This window comes from Grammomys surdaster, unplaced genomic scaffold (assembly GCF_004785775.1).
Source record: "Grammomys surdaster isolate TR1022 unplaced genomic scaffold, NIH_TR_1.0 125603, whole genome shotgun sequence".
Taxonomy (NCBI): domain Eukaryota; kingdom Metazoa; phylum Chordata; class Mammalia; order Rodentia; family Muridae; genus Grammomys; species Grammomys surdaster.
In genome coordinates, this window is record NW_021620446.1 from 1090563 (window position 1) to 1092669 (window position 2107).

The window sequence follows — 2107 nt, forward strand, 5'->3', positions numbered from 1 at the left end:
AGCAAGGGGGAGGGGACACTGAGACTGGTGGCAATGGAGTCCAGGGATGCAGGGGGAGCAAGGGTTTGTGCCCTGCTGGCAGATGCATACTCAATCCCCTTTCCTTTCAGGACCTAAGCTGTGTACATACAATGACACCGTTTATGGGGTAAGGGCTCAGCCCAGGCAGGGTGGATAGCAGGGGTAGATTGAGGTGGGTGGGAAGTCCATGTTCACCAGTCCCTGGTCTTGTCTTGACATTCTTGCTACGAAGGGCAGATCAAAGAGGGAGTCTGGACCCTTAAGACATAGGACATAAGATCATTGTGTGTGTGTGATGTGTGTGTGTGTGTGTGTGTAAAGAGAGCTGTGGAAAGAGGGCCTGCCACAACTGTTACCTCTGAGTGCTCAGCTTTTGGGTCTCCCAGCTTACTGCTGTCCCTGCCCACTGGGTACCTGTGTTCAACTAGAGGAACAATCATATGTTAGGGGGAAGATATCTGGGCCCTGTGGGCTCTACCTGGGTTCAGCTACACATCCTGACGTGTGTGCTCACCCACATCTGCCCTGCCTCCTGTGTCACTCTTCTCTTCTGCTCTAGGTCGGTACAACCTTCCCAGGGGGTCCCTGCCAGACATGCACCTGCCTCTCTGTGGGCAATGAAGAGCCAAAAGTAGAGTGTAAGGAGACACTCTGTACCACCTCTTGTCCCCAGGTGAGCCTGTGGCCTAGAAAACACCCTGAGAGGCTACCCATGGCAGCCTAGCACGCAGAGTCCTCCAGTTCACCATCATTTTGAGGTCTTCCTCTTTTCCAATGGGAAAAGTAGGGGGAGGGTAAGGACTGGAGGACAAGACGTGCAGGCTGATGAACTCGGTAGAAATGGCTCTAGTATGGTACCCTGTGGGTCACAACATCTCTGAGGGTCAAACGACCTTTTCACAGGGGTCACATTTCAGATATCCTGTATATAAGATATTTACATCACAATTCATAACAGTACCAAAATTACAGTTATGAAGTAGCAATGAAGTCATTTTATGGTGGTGGGTCACCACAACACGAGGGACTGTATTAAGAGGCTGTAGTATTAGGAAGGTTGAGAACCACTGCAGTCAAAGACAAAGAGAAGCAGGGTGAGCTAAGACATAAGACCTGGGAACACAGCAAAGACATGCATGACCTTTCTGCAGTTCCTATTAAGAAAGCCCAGAGCCCCAAATGTGTGCTCAGGAGGGTGGCTAGGATGCATGACAGACATGACCACCCCTTTTGACCCCACAGGGCTTCAAGTACACGCCAGTGCCAGAGCAGTGCTGCGGGGAGTGTGTGCAGAATGCCTGCCTCACACCAGAGGGCCACGTGGTACAGGTAATAGCAGAGGGTGGAGGGAGACCTTCCCTTGAGCAGGTCTCAGCCACGAGTGGATGTTGCCTAGACCTCTGTTGTGTGATTTGCTTTTCAGCCCAATGAAACCTGGGTGGACAGTCCTGTGGACAACTGCACTGCATACAACTGTAGGGCTGAGAATGGAGTCCATGTACTGACCCCGATCCCCACCGATTGCCCTGATGTATCCAACTGCACAGTATGTGCTTGGGAGGCCCTGCCTTTGGGTGGTCTACCCTTACCATGCCCCTGGAAGGCTCTACCCTAAGGAGTCTGTATTTCTACGACCTGTCCCTCTACCCCAACTCTGCTCCAGTCTTGATCTGTTTTTGCCTTTGTAGGGAACACTAAGGAAAACAGGTTGCTGTTACTCCTGTGAAAAAGAGGGTAAGTTGAAGACATCTCCTATCTCCTCCAGCTCCATCCAGTTCCCACCAAAAGCAATACAAGCTTCTCCCACTGGGTGGCAGATCCCACCCAGGGTCCCAGGATGAGAGATGGGGTGGGCCACTCATGAAAGCTGTGTTAGTTACTTCTGTCACTTCTGTGACAAAACACAGGACAAAGTCATCTGAAGGAAGGATTTGTTTGGCTCCTGGTTGGAGTATGCTGCCCCACCATAGTGGGGAGATGTGACTGCTAAAGTCGAGCCAAGTGGCAATGTGTCTATAGCCGGCAGGCAGGGAGGGATAGATGCTGGTGGGTAGCTCACGGGAGGCAGGGAGGGATTGATGCTGGT

The 2107-nt window shown here is 51.8% G+C and overlaps 1 protein-coding gene across 1 annotated transcript in view; it reads left to right on the forward strand.

Moving 5' to 3' along the window:
* Positions 1 to 2107, forward strand: part of Muc5b (mucin 5B, oligomeric mucus/gel-forming) — a 31871-nt gene that overhangs the window by 28403 nt on the left and 1361 nt on the right. The window contains 5 exon segments of the mRNA XM_028786892.1: positions 111 to 148; positions 581 to 694; positions 1264 to 1350; positions 1445 to 1567; positions 1710 to 1755. Coding sequence (XP_028642725.1) covers positions 111 to 148; positions 581 to 694; positions 1264 to 1350; positions 1445 to 1567; positions 1710 to 1755 — 408 coding nt within the window.